Source organism: Heterodontus francisci, chromosome 8, assembly GCF_036365525.1.
Source record: "Heterodontus francisci isolate sHetFra1 chromosome 8, sHetFra1.hap1, whole genome shotgun sequence".
Classification (NCBI taxonomy): domain Eukaryota; kingdom Metazoa; phylum Chordata; class Chondrichthyes; order Heterodontiformes; family Heterodontidae; genus Heterodontus; species Heterodontus francisci.
The window spans coordinates 77,465,393-77,482,269 of record NC_090378.1 but is presented as its reverse complement, the minus strand read 5'-3'; the positions used below and the strand labels follow the sequence as shown (position 1 = coordinate 77,482,269).

Sequence of the window (16,877 nt, the reverse complement as noted above, 5' to 3'; positions counted from 1 at the left end):
GCTGCTTTTGAATGTACCCTTTCCTGAATCCTCCAACCAACCCACCCCCTTTCAGTGGTTTAAAGCCCTATCAACCCCCACCGCCCCCACCCCCCCACCCCCACACCCCGTTACTCCAATAACTAGGACACTGGTCCTAGCCTGGCTTAAGTGTACCCTGTTAAAATGGAACAGCTCCTTCTTTCCCTGGTATTGGGTGCCAGTGCCTCATGAATTGAAACCCCTGCCTTAACAAATATCCTAAACAATGACCAATTATAATTATTTTTGCACTCATTCGGTAGAATTTTCTCCATGGGTCTCTGCCATCACATCAATCCCTAAAAGAGAAAGGTAACTAGTTAAGTTACCAAAGTTCTGCCTGTGCCACTTAGTAATCAGCCACAGAAAGTTAAATAACAGTGCAGTTTGTCTCCACTTACGGGAAAGTACCAGAAACCTCAACTCTTGGGTGAATGTCAGATGTGAGACATAATTAACAACAGTGAACAGATCACAAGCCCAAATAACGTACAGAACTATCTTCATTGTTAAGAGAAGCTCATATTCTTAAACCAAAATGCATGAATGTCACTCTAAATGAATGAGTCTTGACAGATCTGGAACGTGCTGCAGCTCAACTGAGATCAATAAGTTGTCATGTGGGAATGGGTGGTGGTGTGTAATGTTTTCTAACAGGATATTGGATTTAGTCAATTAGAATACAAATCCAACAGACTTTGGCAATAATAAAAAATACATGACATTAAATTCTCATTGCTATCATATTGTGGATTGTTAGCCTAATAATAATTAAGTAGTAATCACAGTCTGAACTATCCCTACCAACCAGTCATTTGTCCATTTGACAGAGCTATTAACTAATGGGTGTGCACTGCATCAACTGATCTTTAACTTCTATGTTTTTACATAGGATACATAGGATACATGGCACAGAAACAGGCTATTCGGTTCGACCAGTCCATGCCAGCATTTATGCTCCACTCAAGCCGCCTCCCATCTTTTCTCATCTAAATCTACCATCGTAACCATCTATTCCCTTCTCCCTCATATGCTGGTCTATCTTCCCCTTAAGTGTATCTATACTATTAGCTTCAATCACTCCCTGTTGTATCGAGTTCCACATTCTCACCATTCTTTAGGTAAAGAAGTTTTTTTTCTGAATTTCCTATTGGATTTCCTGATGACTATCTTAAACTGATGGCCTCTAATTATGCTCTTCCCCAAAGAGGAAATATTCTCCTCATATCCACAAAACCTTTCATAATTTTAAAGACCTCTATTAGGTCACCCCTCAGCCTTTTTTCCAGATAAAAGAGACCCAGCCCGTTCATCTTTTCTTGATATGTATACCCTAGCATCCATCAAAATCTTCTCTGCACCCTCTCCATTGCCTCGATATCCTTTTCATAATATGGCGACCAGAACTGCACGCAATAGTGTGGTCTTACCAAGGTTCGATACAGGTTTAGCATAACTTACTACTTATCAATTCTATCCCTCTAGAAATAAACCCTAGTGCTTGTTTTTTTTTTATGGCCTTGCTAACCTGTGGTGCAACTTTTAGTGATTGGTGTATTTGTACTCCAAGATCCTTTTGTTCCTCCACTTCACCTAGACCCGCACCTTCCAAGTAATAAGTGAACTCCCTATTCTTCCTACGAAAACATATTACCTACCTCATGTCTATCTGTGTTGAACTTCATTTGCCAATTATTTGCTCTTTCTGCAAGTTTATTAATATCCTCCTGTAATTTGTTGCAGTTCTCCTCAGTATTGACTATAGTCCTCGATATGGGTGTCATCTACAAATTTAGAAATTGTGTTTTTGTTTCCAAAGTCCAAATCCTTTATGTAAATTGTGAACAGCAGTGGTCCTAGCATTGATCCTTGTGGAACACCACTTACCATCCTCTTGCTACTCTGAATAACTAACCCTTACTGCCGCTCTCTGCTTTCTGTTGTGAAGCCAGCTAGCAATCCATTCTGCCACTTGTACCCTGACTCCGCATTCTCTGCCCTTATCCATTAGTCTATTATGGGCCACCTTTTGAATATCCAAATAAATTACATCTACTGCATTACCATTATCTACTCTCCCTGTTACTTCCTCAAAAAAATCATTAAGGTTGGTCAAACAAAATTTTCCATTTTGAAATCCATTCTGACTGTTCATTATTAGACTTTTCTTTACTAGATGTTCTTCTATTCTCTCCTTTGGTAGGTATTCTATTATTTTTCTGACCACCGATATTAAACTGACTGGTCTATTATTCCCTGGGCATATTCCGTCACCCTTCTTAAATATAGGAATTACATTAGCTATCCGCCAGTACTGTGGCACTACACCCTTTTTCTAATGAATTATTATGTTTGTAGGTCATTTGTTTTGGACGATAGGCCAGAAAGGACAAGCATTAGGATACCCTCGTAGGATTTCCGATGTGTGGGGAATTCCATCTCCAATAGATACCGTCTTCACGAGGTGCAATTGTAATGGGAATACATTTTTCTTTAAGGTAAATGTCTCTGAGGTATATTTACAGCTCTTCTTCTCCATTGCTCACTTGATGAAGGGGCTGATCTGACATCAAAATAATATTGCATTTAGTGGAGTTGATAGTTACTGTTATGCAGAAGGGTTGTGAACATAACACTTCTTCAGAAATTTTATTCAAAGTGGGACCCAAGCCCTCAAACCAAGACTTTCCACCTGTCTTTCTTCCCACTGCAGTTCTAAATCAAGGTTCATAGAATCGTACAGCACAGAAGGCCATTTGGCCCATGGTGCTGGCTTTTTGAATCCAATTAGTCCCACTCTCCTTCTTGTTTCCTCATGGATCTGCAAATGTTTCCTTTTCAGGTGTTTATCCAATTATCCTTTAGTAATACTATTTATTCTTGATCCACCACTCTTTCAGGCAGTGCATTCCAGATCAGTTCCTTCAAGGCTAGTGACCAACTGCTTGATGGAAACTGGCTTATGCAACTAGTGGTAAAAGTGTAGTTCACAAGACCTAGGAAAATCTGATTTGGACAGCAATTGAACTAGAACGAACAGCATGCTAAACTCATGAAAATATGGATCTACAAATGTGCCTTTGGGTTATGGCCATTTTCTGTAGGCGCAGGAAACTAGTCCTCTGCTTTTGGAATCTAATTCCAATTGGATCTCCGCATTCAGTCAAGGCTAGCATAACCTGCAATTGAAAAAAGGTGGGGTGAGGAGGTAGACATAAATGCAGAGAGGTGACTCTCCCTAGAGAACCAAAGCAGTAGACAGTGAAATAGCACTTAATGCTCAACTAATAGTGACTTGATCTGTTGTCAATGGAACTGATGTTGGCAGTGAAGCTAAATTAGAAATGCACTCCTGGCTGCTCTCCCATATGCTACTCTCCGTAAACTTGAGGTCATCCAAAACTCTGCTACCCTTGTCCTAACTCACACCAAGTCCCATTCCCCTATCACCCCTCTGCTCGCTGACCTACACTGGCTCCCAGTCAAGCAACACCTTGATTTTAAACTTCTCATCCTTGCTTTCAAGTCCCTCCATGGCCTCCCCGCTTCCTATGCTTGTAATTTCCTCCAGCCCCACAACCCCCCAAGATATCCGCGCTTCTCTAATTCTGCCCTCTTGTGCATCCCCGATTTTAATCACTCCACTATTGGTGGCCGTGCCTTCAGTTGCCTCGGTTCCAAGCTCTAGAATACCTTCCCTACACCTCTCCATCTTTCAACCTTGATTTTCTCCTTTAAGACACTTCTTAAAACCTCCCTCTTTGACCACACTTTTGGTCCTCTGACCTAATATCTCCTTTTGTGGCTCGGCATCGTACATGTATTTTATAATGTTCTTGGATATTTTATTACGTTAAAGGAGCTATATAAATATAAGTTGTTGTAGTTGAAACCGCCACAGAGCAGATCTAAAGGCATTAATTAAAATTAATCGTTTAAACAAGGTACTAACTAGATTCTAAAAGAAGGAATACAGATTTTTAGTTCATGGAGGGGCAGCTGAGTCCTGTTGCTTGCAATTCCTGCACCATGTGGGAACTTCAGGACTTCATGTGTCTTGGAGGACCATGTGTGTATGAGGTGTCTCCAGCTGCTTGAGCTCAGTATTTCCGAGCTTGGGGGGCCAACAGGAACCACTGCAGAGCATCAGGGAGGATGATAGTTTCCTGGATTGCACGTTCCAGGAGGTGGTCACCACACACACAGTAAAAGTTCAGCACAGTAGATGGGTGGCCATCCAAAACAGTAGTAAGAGACAAGAAGTGCAGGAATCTTCGGGGTGTGTGCCACTCTCAAACTAGTATTCAGCATTGGAGACTGCTGGGAGTTTCAACACCTTGGAGGAGTATGGTTCAGGCCATGGCACAAATGGGCAAGGGACTGCACAGGAGGGAACAGCAAAGAGTACTTTCCAACAAGGGTGAAAGGTAGGAGAACTAAAGCCAGGGCTCCTTAGATAACGAGATAGAGAATATGATGAAACAACAAAAGAAGGTGTATGATGCATGTCAGATGAATTCTTCAAGCGAGAACCAGGCCAATACAATAAGTTGAGAGGAAAAATGAAGAGGAAAGTAAGACTGGAAAAGAGAAATATGTGAATAAAATGGCAGTTAACTTAACAGGGAACCCAAAAATCATCTACCAGCATGCAAATAGTAAACGGGTAGTAAGAGGTGGGGTGGATCCTATTAGGGACAAAGAGGGTCATATATGTTTAGAAACACAGGGTAAGGCTAGAAAACTTAATGAGTACTTTGAATTGGTGTTTACTAAGGAAGAGGATGCTGATAAAATATCAATAGAAGCTGAGATGGTAGAGGTAATGGATGGGGTGAAAATTGATAGGCAGGATGCACTGGAAACGCTGGCTATGCTTAAGCGTGGATAAGTCACCTGATCCAGATGGCTTGCGGTAACCCACCGGCTGACTCTCCAAAGCCTGTCCACCATCTACAAGGCACAAGTCAAGAAGTGGGGGGAGGGGGGGGGAGACACCGGAAGGGCTTGCCATTATCTTCCAATCTTTTTTAGATACCAGAGAGGTGCCAGAGGATTGGCGAGTGGCAAATGTGACACCCTTATTCAAGAAAGGGTATAAGGACATTCCTAGTAACTACAGATCGATCAGTTTAACATCAGTGGTGGGTAAGGTTTTAGAAACAATGATCAGGGAAAAAATCAACAGGCACTTGGAGAAGTCTGAGTTAATTAAGGAGAGCCTGCACAATTTGTAAAAGGCAGATCCTGCTTGACTAATCTAATTGAATTTTTGGATGAAGTAACAGAGAAGGTTGATGAAGAGAATGCAATGGATGCTGTCCGTATGAATTTTAAGAAAGTGTCTGACAAAGTACCGCACAAAAGGCTGGTTAACAAAAGTAACTCTCATGGAATAGGAGGGTCGGTGTCAGTTTGGATAAAAAATTGGCTTAAGGACAGAAAACAGTGAGTCGTGGTAAGTGGTTGTTTTTCAGACTGGAGGATGGTAGACAGTGATGTTCCCCAAGATTCAGTGCTAGGATCATTGCTTGGATATTAGAATACAGTGTAAAATTTCAAAATTTGCTGATGATATCAAATCTGGAGGTGTGGCAAACAGGGAGGACGATACCAATCGACTGCAACAGGACATAGATAGGCTAGCAGAATGGGCAGACAAGTGGCAGTTGCAATTTAATACAGAGAAAGAGTGAGGTGATGCATTTTGTTAGAAGGGATAGCGAGAGGCAATGTAGATGTAATGACAGTTCTAAAGAGTGTGCAGGGACAGAGGGACCTGGGGGGTGGGGGTGGGGGGGGGGGGGGGTCATGTGCATAGATCTTTGAAGGTGGCAGGATATATTGAGAAAGTAATTAGCAAAATATATGGGTTCTTGGACTTCATGAATTGAGGTATTGAGTAAAGAAACAGGGAAGTTATGCTGCACCTTTGTAAAGCTCTGGTTAGTCCACAAGTAGCGTATTGTATCCAGTTCTGGTGACCATTCTTTAGGAAGGACGTGAGGGTCTTGAAAGGGTGCAGCGGAGATTTACCAGAATTGTTCCAGGGATGTGGGATTTTAACTACAAAGCTGGTTGTAAAAGCTGGGCTTGTTCTCCTTGGAGCAAAGAAGATTGAGGGGAAATTTGATAGAGGTGTACAAGGTTAGCTAAGGTAGACAAAGAAAAGCTGTCCCATTCGCTTATCATACAAGGGCTAGGGGACACTGATTTACATTTTTGGACAAGAGATGCAGAGGGGAACGTGAGGACGAACTTTTTTATGCAGGGAGAGTTAATGACCTGGAACTCGCTCCCTACGAGGTTGGTGGAATCAGAGATGTTCAATAATGTCAAAAGATGATTAGATGGGCACTTGAGGGAAATTAACTAGCAGGTCTGCAGGGATAGAGCGGGGAATGGGACTGACCGGCTAGTTTTACGGAGAGCCAGCATGGACTCAATGGGCTGAATGGCCTCCTTCTGTGCCGTGATGACTCATAAGATCAAAGGTAGGTATTTTCCAGTTGTTTCCCTTGCTGCGAAGTCCTCTATTCAAGATTACCAGCAGTCATCTGTTTGACTGCCGGCTCACATGACAACACTACAAGAAGCAAATGAGTCCTGCAATTTTGGAAATTCTCCCAGGCAATTTCGTTGTTTGTAAATACATCTGAACAGAAGGACCTACAGAAAAGCAGTGCACTAAAACAAAAACTACTGGGAAGTTGTCAGTGGAATTGGAGTTAAAAACACCACGTAGTGTGTCGAATACTCTCAAATTCAGGTTTTATAAATACTGGACAGTGTGAAGGGTTAAGGAGCTCTTTAAAATTTCCTATTTGTATAGAATGGATTTTAAAATGAATCTACTGAAATGTGCTTGCCAAATGACTAGTTAATGTCACATGTTTGATTTGCATTTCCATTCTAGTTAACATGCTAATTTACACGTTGCATTTCAAATTACCATTCTTGTTTTATTTACAGGGTGAACAGTACTGGCGGTTTCAGAATGGGGTCATGGACAGTGGCTATCCTCGATCAATTGCAACCGGCTTTTCAGGATTGAATGGGAAAATAAGGGCAGCTCTTTCAGTGGCCGCATATAAAAACAGACCTGAAACGGTGTACTTCTTCAAAAACGGTTATTTTCTTTTCCAACAGGACTTTTCTATTCATTTTCCCGCTTGCTGGGAGTTTATATATATACATATTAAATTCCTTACCACAAAATATCCAATATACTTAAATGTTTACAGTGCATCAAAAACACTTAAACTGTCCAAGCACACTGTTTTTGCTTAATAGTACAGTTCGGAAACATCTCATGCTTGCAGTTACTTTCTAAGTGGAATATGTTTCTGTGCAACTTTTTTCATTAACCAAATACATTGTTTACTCCAGGTGGACGATACCAGAAATATGTGTATCATCAAAGACCCTCCACAACTTGTGCACAACGCACTAGGGTCTATACTTATCAAGCATTTAAGCGACGCTTCAAACGGCAAACAATGGTGGTTATACAAAAGGCTATTAAACTACGAAAAACAGGTACAATTTTATTTCCTTAGCAGATTCAGTAGCTAAAACAGGTAAGTTTTGAAGTGTTACCTTGCAATATTAATTTGTGGTACTTGAGTTGTCAATTTTCTGAAAGTTAATTTTGTATCTGAATGTCAAATCTTGTGCTGCGGAGCATCAGGGTGGATGGCAGATGCCTGGATCGTACTTTCCATGCGGTTGTCACCCCACAGACAATAAGAGTTCAGCAAAGTAAATGGGTGGCCATCTGGATGCAAGGAAGAGCAGGAGTGTTCAGGGTGTTTGCCACTCTCAGACCAGCATTCAGCATTGGAGACTGCTGGGAGTGTCAACATCTTGAAGGAGTGCAGTCCACACCGTGGAACCAAAGGGAGATGGGAGCAGCAAAGAGTAGAAATGCCATTGTTATAGGAGATTCCATAGTTAAGGGAACAGTCAGGCATTTCTGTAACAGGCATTGTGAGTCCAGCACAGTGTGTTGCCTCCCCGGTGCCAGAGTAAAAGACATCACAGAGATGGTGTAGAATATTTTGCAGGAGAAAACAGTGAGCCAGAAGTTGAGATATATGTTGGTATCAATGACATAGAGAGGTCAGGCATTGAGGTCCTACGGTCAGACTTTCAGGAGTTAGGAAGGAAGTTACCAAGTAGGACTTCGAAGACAGTAATCTCTGGATTATTCCGTGTCGCATGCTAGCGAGAGTAGAAATAGGAAGATAGGAAGGATCAATGCATGGCTTGAGGCATGGTGCAGGAGGAACAGCTTCAGCTTCTTGGGACATTGGAATCAGTTCTGGGGCAGGAGGCACCTATTCAAAAGGGATGGGTTGTACCTCAACAGGACTTGGACCAATGTCCTTGTGGGGTGGTTCACTAGTGTGGTTGGGGAGGGTTTAAACTAAATTGGAAGGGGGATGGGAATCTAGAAGTAGAAAAGAGGAATAAGGTTTATAAACGAGTGTTAGATAGTACTAGAAAAGGAAGTTATACCATATTAGATAGGAGCAGACTAAGAAGGACGACGAGAATACAAGGCCAGGCTTAGAATACGTGTATGTAAATGCACAAAGTATGGTGAGTAAGGTTGATGAGCTAGAAGCACAAATAGCCATGTGGGAATATGATGTAGTGGCTATAATGGAAACGTGGCTAAAAATGGTGAGGACTGGGTGCTTAATATTCAAGGATACAAAGTGTTCATAAAGATAGGGAAGGAAAAAGGGAGGTGGGGTGGCAGTACTATTTTGATCCCCGTGGAGACCAACAGATCAAAAGAAGTGAATTTACTGAATGACCCCCATAAGAAAAAAACCAATGAACACGATTTCACTTTTATAACTTTTACTTCTTTCAAATTAAAATCAATATGAATTACAATCAGGATATTACAAATTACACATTCACTATTAGATACAACAAAAGATGAATCGCATGGATTTCCTAGGCAGTCCATCCAGCATGTATTGCAGCAAATTACAGTCGCACAGTTCTTCAAAGCCCTGAAATTCCTCATGTATGTCTCCAGATCCTGTCTTCCAAACTGCAGCCACAAATCCCAATTGATAGTAGTTTCACTTTAATCTCAAACGCCACAGGTACAGTCTTTACCAAAAGAAAAACGGTGTACTTCTCCAGAACCTTCTCAGTTTTCCTCATGACAGGCTTGACAGCGTGAATTCCCAGTGTTACCTTTATCTGTGCTCTTCAGTAACAACCCTGTGCACTATGTGGCCGGGTCTAGTTAATCAATTCCTCTAAATAACAGAAACCACTTCGAGATCCAGTCTTTGCTTTCTTCAACCTGCTTGTGAAACAAAACCTTCTTGCTGTTTCAGCTTGGATGGCACTGTCTCATCCTTTTGTCTGTCCCCAACCAGTTTTAGTTACCTCAGCAACCTGAAGTATTTGTTTTCAATTCCTAAAGGACATCGTTCCAAAATAAAAAAAACAATTTTTTGTGACCAGTGTCAATACACCTGCCAGAGCATTCAACAAGCCATCTGTTCAGATAACAGTTCACACCCATTTCCCCATGGGTCCTGCATTCCACAGATTCTATCACAGTACGGTAGTGTTGGAAAGAGAGGATATCCTTGAGGCGGCAAGAACAGAATCCATTTGGCTAGAGTTGAGAAGCAAGAAAGATATGATCACGCTACTGGAAGTATTCTAAAGGTCTCCAAATAGGAGCAAATCTGTCACAGAGATGTGCAAGAACCATAGAATGGTGATACTGGGGGACATTAAATTACCCAAATATCAGTTGGGATAATGCAAGAGTAAAGGGACAGGAGGGGGAGGAATTTCTGAAACGTGTTCAGAAGTACTTTGGCCAGTATGTTCTTGGTCCAACTAGGAAGAAGTCATTGCTGGATCTGGTGCTGGAAAATGAGGTGGGCCAAGTGTCTGTGGGGAACACTTGGGTAAGAATGATCATTGTGGCATGAGGTTTAGATTAGTAATGGAGAAAAGAGAGGAACAATCTAAAGTAGATCTTCTAAATTGGAAGAGGGCTAACTTCAATGGAATGAGAGGGGATCTAGCCAGGGTAAAATGGAACCAAATACTGACAGGAAAAACTGTAACGGAACAATGGATGATCTTTAAGGAGGCGATGTTTTCAGTAGAGACTAGGTACTTTCCAACAGGGTGAAAGGTAGGGGAACAAAAGCCAGGACTGTTTAGATGATGAGGGAGAAAGAGAATATGACGAAACAAAAAGAGGGTGTATGATGCATGTCAGATGTATTTTTCAAGTGAGAATAGGAGCAAATACAAGTTGAGAGGGGATGTGAAGAGGAAAATAAGACTGGCAAAGAATATGAGAATACAATGACAGCATAAAAAGGAACCAAAAAATCTTCTACCAGCATGTAACTAGTAAGCAGGTAGTAAGACGTGGGGTGAGGCATATTAGGGACAAAGAGGGTGATACGTGCTTTGAGGCACAGGTCAAATCTAGAATACTTGAGTATTTTGTATTGGTAGAGGATGCTGTTAAAATATTAGAAGTGAAGATGGTACAGGTAACAGACAGGGTGAAAATTGATCGGCAGGATGTACTAACAATGCTGGTTAAGCTTAGAATGAATGCCACCTGGTCTGGATAGCTTGCATCCCAAGTTGCTAGAGGATGTGGGAGTGGAGATAGAGGAAGGGCCTGCCATAGTCTTCCAATCTTCCCTCGATAGGGAAAAACTGATAGGATTGGTGAGTGGAAAATGTGACACCCGTATCAAGAAAGGATATAATGGCATTCCAAGTAACTATGGGCTGGTCAGTTTGACATCAGTGGTGGGTAACGTTTTAGAAACAATAATCAGGGGAAAAAATAATCAACAGGCATTTGGAGAAGTCTGTGCTAATTAAGGAGACAGCAAGGATTTGACTAATCTGATTGAATTTTTTGATGAAGGGAATGCATTGTCTATATGGATTTTAAGAAAGTGTCTGACAAAGTACCACATAAAAGACTAGTTAACAAAAGTAGGCTCATGGAATAAGGTCAGTGTCAGCTTGGATAAAATATTGACTTAAGGACAGAAGACAAGATGTCGTGGTAAATCGTTGTTGTTCAGACTGCAGGTTGGTAGACAGTGGTTTTCCAAAGTACGACCACTGTTTTTCTTTGTACTATGTATAAATGACTTAGATATTGGGAGAGAGTAAAATTCCCAAATTTGCCATTGATACCAAACTTGGAGGGGTGACAAACAGATACCAATTGACTGCAACAGGACAGAGATAGACTAGCAGAATGGGCAGTCAAGTGGCAGATGGAATACAAATTGAAATGATGCATTTTGGCAGAAGGAATAGGGAGAGGCAATGTAGACTTAATGGTACAGTTCTAAAGAGTGTGCAGGGACAGGGGACCTTGGGGTACATGTGCACAGATGCATGAAGGTGGCGTGATATTTGAAAAAGTAGTTAGCAAAGCATAATGGAGCTTGGGCTTCATAGAGCTACGCGTACAAAAGGAGGGAAGTTATGCTGAATCTTTGTAAAGTTCTGGCTAGGCCACAATTACCGAGTATTGCGTCCAGTTTGGATCACCACACTTCAGAAAGGGCCTGTTTCAGTGCTGTATCTCTCTATGACTCCATGATGTGAGGTTCCTTGAGAGGGTGTGGCAGAGATTTACCAGAATGGTTCCAGGGATGAGGGATTTTAGCTACAAGGTTAGGTTGGAGAAGCTGGGATTGTTTTCCTTGCAGCATAGGTGATTGAGGGGAGATCTAATAGAGGTGCACAAGATTGACAGATTTAAATAAGGTAGACAAAGAAAAGCTGTTCCCACTATCTGATGGCACAAAGACGAGGGGACACATATAAGGTCTTGGGCAAGAGATGCAGAAGAATGTGTGGAAGAACTTTTTTTAAAAAAACACAGCGAGCAGTAAATGACCTGGTAATGCCTACGAGGGTGGTGGAAGAAGTGACGATTAATGATTTCAAAAGGAAATTAGATGGGCGCTTGAAGGAAATAAACTTGCAGAGATGCAGGGGAATGGGATTGCTCGAGAGCACCAGCATGATGGGCTAAATGGTTGCCTTCTATGCCATAATGACTGACAATCATTCAGATGAGTATCTTTTTCATTGGCCAGGTTAAATTTTGTTGAAGGAAAATGGAGAAATCAGTAAACTTTTTTTTAATTCATTTAACACTGTAGTTTAATTTGCTTCTAATGACATTTACAAATATAAAACTAAAACTTTGTTCTGAACCCAGCCTTAGTGGGCCATCAGGCAGAACTAGTTTTGGAAATTGAGATAGCTACACAATAGCAAATGAAATCAGATACAATTTCCACATACTAGGGCAATTTTGCAGAAAGCATGTGAAAATAATCACCCCTCTGAATTGATTTATGTAGTCAGAGTAATGGCTTTGCAAAGTGATTTGGTAATTATAATTATGTAAAGTGTAGAAATCTGGTGTTTCTTGAGGATGTTTTGATTTATTCAGCGATTGAAGGGCAAGATCTGGCGTGTGATCACCTGATGCCAGCAATCCAGCACTGAGTTAACCTCTTCAGCTTTTCATTCCAGTGTTGACACAGGAAAAGGATACTCACCTGCAGGGCAGAATTGCAATAACTTGCCAAGTTATAATGCTTGTTCTCTGACAGCAACTCCATGGCCATAATTTATTCATCAGTACAGATGTACATCAGATACAACAAACATATTTGGCATAGAATGTGCAAATAATGATACATTCAGAAGGTTGACCATGGTTGAATGGACTATTCTGTCTGCAACACACAAACCTGCCTTAAGAGAAACTAGGCCCATCTTCTTCTTGAAAGCAGCTGTTATTGAAAGATGAGTCTTGTGTTGGTGTAACTGAAATTTCTGCAGTTAGTCACAAATCCTAGGTGCACCATTAAAGTCTCAAGACCTGCTGAACACGCCCTCTAGTGTCCTTGCTAAGAACACTACCAGCTGGTTGTACTTTGCAGATATTAGGAACACTGGTTAGAAGCTACTTCTGTAAGACCTGCAGACAGCACAGTAATTGTAATTAAGTGCACAGTAATTATTCACAATTCATCAGATATTTTCTAATCTCACCCACAATGTACATGGGGGCAAAGTGAGGGGAAGAGAACTCCAGAGTTTCAGGTTACCAAACTAAATGAGTCTGAAGTCTAAAGCAGCTCAGCTAAAAAAACATGAAGTTGCTTTTACCACTTTTCATCTACATAGCAATAAATGCGCTGAGAGCTAAAATGTGTTTACCTGGTTTACATCAATTACATTTACTTTCCACCACTTTAATTTAGGCATTATTCTTTATTAACTTTCTTCCAGTGCAACTTTCTGCAGAAATGTCAATCAGAAAAAATTGGCGTGGATTTCCTGTAAGAATCACATCTGCCATTTCATTTCCAAATCCTGAACGTGTAGACAAATATGAATACTTTGTCCTTTCAGGTGGTAAGTTGCAGCTTATGTTTGGGGGGACACCACTGCTAATAAATATATTAAAAGTGAGAAAATTGCAGATGGATTAGTCATAATTACCTAAACCGCTAGTAGATCAGTAAATTGCAAGTGTTACTCCAGTATTTAACAAGGAATGGAGGGAGAAAGCAGGTAGCTACAGACCTGTCTCTTTACATCAGTTATAGAGATGTTTCTGGAATCCGAGAGTGACTGAGCACTTGGACAAGTATTAGCTGATCAGAAATTTAGCATGGATTTGTGAAGTGTAGGTCATATCTGATTATCAATGTTTAATTTTTTTTGAAGAGATCACGAGCATGGTAGATACAGTAGTGCCTATTCATGTTGTCTACATGCACTTCCAAAAGGCATTTAGCAAAGTTTATTAGCAAAAGTAAGCATAAAGAGATAACCTTGTAACATGGGTCAGTAATTGGTTAGAAGATAGAAGACAGTCGGGATAATGGGAACGTCTGATTGGCAGGATGTGCTAAGTGCTGTTTCCCAAGTATTTATACTGAAGCTCCAGCATTTCACCATAACAATAATAAAGTTGTATATCCAAGTTTGCAGATGATATTGTTAGGAGGCAAAGCAAGTTATGTAACTAGGATTAGGAAGTTACAAAATAGATGAGTATTCAATGTGAGGGAAGCGTGAGGTCATTCACTGTGGATCAGAGGAGGACAAATCAGAACATTTTCTGAATGGTGAGACTAGGAACAGATGAGCAGCAAAGGAATTTAAGCATCCATGTAAACAAAACACAAAGCTATTGTACAGATACAATAAGAATAAAAACTAACAGGAATGTTACCTTTATTGCAAGGGAATTGGAATTCACAAGTGAAGAAACGATATTTTAGCTAGAGAGAGGTTTGGGTCAGACCCCGTCTGGAATACTGCATTTAGTTCTGGGCATTGCAACTCAGGAAAGATTTGTTGGCCTTATTGGGGAGTGGAACACCAATTTACCAGAATACCACTAGGGCTTAAAGGGTTAAATTAGGATGCAAATTTGCATAAACTGGGCAAGTGCTCCATTGAGTTTAGATGGTCAAGGCCTGATCTAATTGAGGGCTTTAAAATGATAAAGGGATTTGATATAGTAAGCAATCCAGAACCAGAGGACATAATCTTAAAATTAGATTTAGCAATTTTTCCACTTAAAATGTAGTGAAAATCTGGAACCCTTTGCTCCAAAAGGCTGTAGATGCCGAGACAATTGAAATTTAAGACAGATCAACAGATATTTTGTTGGGTAAGGGCATCAAGAGCCATGGGACAAAGGCAGATAAATGGTGTTGGGGTATAGATCAGCAATGATCTGACAATGGGAGAACAGGCTTGATGGTCTGTATGGCTAACTACTGTTATGCAACAAGGGTCTGAACCTAGAAAAGAAAAATTGGGAACAATAGTTTGTAACAAAAATGAAACTGTCATAGGAGCTGGTGTAAACCAAGTTCATTTAAATTTTAAATCTTAAATAGAATTGCTATAGATTCCATGAATCCACCAGCAATGAAAATGAAATGCTGGTCATAACACTAGCAGAGACTCAAACTATAACGTAACTTTGACTCTGAGAATTAACCCCACTCTGGTAAGAAGCCGCTCAATTCAAACAATTATTTGTCAAACCTTTAAAGAATGAAATTGTCATATGGCAATTTCAAAGATCATTGCTTCTCCTTCCTCCCTATTATCTAATCATTTTGAAAAAACAATCGTTTCATTTTATAAAAAGTTCCATTTACAAGATATCAAAGGCTTGAAGTAGTCTGGGTTGGGTCACACTTCATTAACCAGGAGTCGAGGCATTTCACTTTGATATTATAATATAGCCAAAGTCTAAGCAATACCTTCACAGTAGTTATTTTTCCCAAAGTAGGAGGAAACATCTTAATTCAATTTTAAGTAAAACCAAATGCTACATTTGTTTGACGATATCTTTCCCTTGCTTCACTCCTCCCCATTTAGATAAGTACTACACCGTGGATCCTGTTAACCAGAAAGCGACTAATACGAGTAGCATAAAAAAGGACTTGTATGGATGTCATTAGCAACCTTTTAAGAAAAATTTAGGCTTTAACATGGTGTAAAAGGAAATCGCTTTATTTTTCAATGAGAAGATTACATTGTGACGTGAACCCACAAATGTATGAAGTTCAAAAATTTTTGTTTTATTGTACCAATGAGCCGAGCCAGTGATCAATACACTTCATGGGTATATGCACTTCAACTATGATTTCCTCTGTTCATTCCTCCTCTTCCTCCCATTGAATGACTCATACCTATAAATAAGAAATATGCATGTAATAATCTGAAGTTCTGGGAACAGTCTACCTAAAACCATACTGCTGCTTTAACTTTTTGTAATATTTTTCGATGCCAAGTGATAAATGTTAAATTGGAATACACTGATGAAAAAAAACTCAATTTTCTTTGAAGGTCATAATTCCTCCTCCTATTCTTGCCTGCAAAACAATGTGGCATACAGAGCCCACAGAAATTTTTGCAATCTGAATGAAAACCAGTTTAACCTGTAAAAATAGATCGGGATTTGCACATTAACTGAAACCTCAGCTTGTCTGAATGTTCAATACTGGAATTAAGCACACAGAGGAAGGATAATCAGAAAACATAGTAAATATTTAAAACCCAGTCTTGGAAGTTGGGCAAGAATAATCGGAATAAATTTGAGTTCAAGCTTTCCAATGTGTCACTGCACATTACCGACTGGATCAATCAAAAAGCACACGTTAATTGAAGTGCAGCATACCGAATCAGAAGTCCTACAAACCAGATACCACTCTGAAAGACAACTTGAAGTCCAATTTGGGTTGGGGCTAGGGAAGGATGTATTTCAGGCATTCTGCAGATATTCCCATTCTACTTTAGTTATATTGGGAAATCAAATATTCATTTACTAAAAAAAGGTATAAAATTAGCCTTCTCCCAAAAAGGTACGAAATAGCCTTGCCCTGTAGATCTAACTAAATTATTTTTCTTAATGCTTTTAGCAATGGTAATTTTGAAAATGTTAATATCGTTTCCATCATACAGGACAGATATTCTATAATGTCAAAAGTTGATTTGTGTTAACATTCAAAAAGACAATTTCTATTATAGATAGAAATTACTAACTCAACTTGCTTTTGTAAAACAGTGCTCTCATTCCTGTTATCACCAATACTGTGTAATAAAAACTGAAGCAAAAAACATTCTCTGCCTTTTTTTAATGCAAAAAGTACATTATGGTTTGCACTGTGCCATCAGTATCCAACCATAATTCCTTCTTTATCTGCTTTATGTTCACCTCTCCCTTTGTGAAACATTCCAAGATTTTTTTTTTAAAACATGAGGAG

General features: G+C 40.1%; 2 protein-coding genes across 7 annotated transcripts in view; one reads left to right on the top strand and one right to left on the bottom strand.

Moving 5' to 3' along the window:
* LOC137373213 (proteoglycan 4-like) overlaps positions 1-16,720 on the top strand; it is a 28,285-nt gene extending 11,565 nt beyond the window's left edge. The window contains exons 4-8 of the mRNA XM_068038068.1: positions 2,380-2,519; positions 6,994-7,150; positions 7,411-7,560; positions 13,372-13,497; positions 15,490-16,720. Of these exons, the coding sequence (XP_067894169.1) occupies positions 2,380-2,519; positions 6,994-7,150; positions 7,411-7,560; positions 13,372-13,497; positions 15,490-15,572 (656 nt within the window). The 3' untranslated portion in view covers positions 15,573-16,720. The remainder of the gene's footprint in view (positions 1-2,379; positions 2,520-6,993; positions 7,151-7,410; positions 7,561-13,371; positions 13,498-15,489) is intronic.
* Positions 15,609-16,877, bottom strand: part of tprb (translocated promoter region b, nuclear basket protein) — a 143,769-nt gene continuing 142,500 nt past the window's right edge. For all 6 annotated transcript variants that reach the window (XM_068037407.1, XM_068037409.1, XM_068037408.1 and 3 more), the window contains one exon: positions 15,609-15,803. In XM_068037407.1, coding sequence (XP_067893508.1) covers positions 15,748-15,803 — 56 coding nt within the window. In that variant the 3' untranslated portion in view covers positions 15,609-15,747. The remainder of the gene's footprint in view (positions 15,804-16,877) is intronic.